General features: G+C 43.6%; 1 protein-coding gene across 1 annotated transcript; it reads right to left on the bottom strand.

The window, feature by feature from the left end:
* Positions 1-395: 395 nt before the first annotated feature.
* On the bottom strand, positions 396-1,623 carry KCTD16 (potassium channel tetramerization domain containing 16). The gene has a single exon (XM_008589105.1). It carries the CDS (start codon positions 1,311-1,313, stop codon positions 396-398), a length of 918 nt encoding a protein of 305 aa, XP_008587327.1. The 5' UTR covers positions 1,314-1,623.
* Positions 1,624-2,091: the final 468 nt, after the last annotated feature.

Raw genomic sequence — 2,091 nt, 5'->3', positions numbered from 1 at the left:
AAGACCACGCCACTTAGCATTTTCTAAGACCCTGGTAAAAGCAAGTCTCAGAAACCAGCTTAACAGATCCTAAAGTTCAGCCAAAAGAATAGACAGCAGAACTTTGTCCACTCGGAGTCTACCAAGCTCCTGTGGACCAACAGCCAAGTTGTAATCATCACTCTTATCTTCATAATTCAATATCTGGCCCCCAAAAAAACACACTTTTTTTTTCACTCCACATATTACCTATACCAATATCATTTGCATCTTGTGATTTTTGAGGTCTTTGAATATTCTGTGACCTCATTGGAAAAATGGATAAAAGTTGTCTTAGGTAAGACATGACAGCTGAATTACAACCTCTAATATTGTAGCTATAACTCAAGAATTAAAATAATCTCAAACCATAGTCCTTAGATTTTGACAGAACGCACAGAGCATACACATCTGTGAAGAGAACTGATACACATGAAAAATAAAAAGAACCCTTTGCACTTACGGTAGAAGACATATTCAGTGTAGCTTGACCAGATCTTGTCATCTGTATATTGGTTGACAAAAGATGCTGTCACTGATGAGTTGCAGGCCACCATGTGGAATCCACACTCTGACAACATATCAAAAGCCCTTTCCAGATGCTTGAATTTGAGATAAAATCTGGAGGTGTATCTTTCCGGGGCTCGGTCAGGGTCTCTGCTTTCATTCAAAGTTTCTCCAAAGACTTCCTTTGCCAAGGAAATCCTTCCACAAACCAAAATCCGGGGAACTCTCCGAAACTTGGCATCTGCCTGCCCCTCTCTGCCCAAGGTGCAGGATCCCCTGTAACCCACAGTAATGAAACCCCACTTACGGTCAGCAGGGAGCAGAGAAGAGGGGGGGCAGATTCTCGTGTCACTTCCTTGGGAGGCATCTTCAAAGTCGCTGTGGCAGAATTCGTCTGGGCTTTGCTTGATTTCATCTGGGGTCAGGAGTTTGACTAAGTCTGGGAGCTGGAAGTACTCCGCTTCCCTTTTCAGTCTTCCTCTTTCTGGAAAGTGATCAGGCAGGACCACCTGCCTGTCCCTGAGATAGTCCAGAATATAACGGAACAAGAATCCATCTCTGTCGATGAAAAACCTTCCCTTGGAGTCCTTGGCCAGATCGTTAGCTGTGTCTCTCTTTGGGGAAAACATTTTCCACAGGAGGGAATGGGGGATGCTAGTTAATGTGGAATGACGAGTGAAATAAACTTGACCCCCAACATTCAGCTCTATGACCTCAGGGAAGGAGTTAGGAACTGCGGCCCCTTGTTCCCGAGGATAATAACGACTACAGTTTCCACTCAGAGCCATTGTCCCTTTCTTCTTCTGCTCCTTTTTTGATTTAAAGGTGCAATCCAGCGCAGTCACAGCCTTATTCCTGGCATCAACTTGTAAGGGAGGGGAAAGGATGCTAACTTGTTAAAAATGACCTCCTCTTACCCTAGCTTTCTCCCAAGAAAGCAAAATTCAGAAAAGTCCACAGGTGAAGTGATGCTGAAAGAGTAGTTTAAACCCTGGCTGGTGGTAAGCTATTACTTCATGGAATATAATCAACTCATCTACATCCGATCTTCCATCAAGCTCAGGAGGCAAGGCAGGCCAAGTCCCCAGTTACTCAGAGGTCTATCTGAAGGAAAAGAGAAAAAATTATTTCCTCAAACCCAGAATGAGTCAGAAAAAGAGAGACCTCTGGAGAGAGGAGAGAGAGGGAAAGGGAGGGAGGGGGGAGAGAGGGAGGGAGAGAAAGATTATTTTACATAAGCAGCCCTGGACCTACTGATTTTAGCTGTTCCTCAACTAAATCCTACGAGCTTCCCTTATGCCATTTTGCATCTATATATGTTTATCCCTAAGCCTCTGTCTCTGGCAATTAGTGTTATAAACAATCCTATATGAAATTCTGCATTAAAAAAAAAATGCAATTTTCAACTTCTTTTTTTCAGCTGGACAGGCAAAGCAGTGAGTCTTGGAGCTTACCTCAGTGAGTGCTGGAGACCCAGTTCTTATGAAGGAATAACCATTTGCAAAGCAATCAGAATCCACAGCCACACGAAAGTCTGGATCTTGTCAAATCCCATACAGGTAAAGG

The sequence above is a fragment of the Galeopterus variegatus genome, unplaced genomic scaffold, assembly GCF_000696425.1.
Source record: "Galeopterus variegatus unplaced genomic scaffold, G_variegatus-3.0.2 Scaffold11, whole genome shotgun sequence".
NCBI classification, from domain to species: Eukaryota; Metazoa; Chordata; class Mammalia; order Dermoptera; family Cynocephalidae; genus Galeopterus; species Galeopterus variegatus.
Note: the sequence above shows the minus strand (reverse complement) of the source record. Positions and strands in the feature narration are given on the sequence as shown.

Excerpts from the sequence above, each read along its gene's own strand:
- KCTD16 (XM_008589105.1), bottom strand. The coding sequence starts at position 1,313 with ATGGCTCTGAGTGGAAACTGTAGTCGTTATTATCCTCGGGAACAAGGG.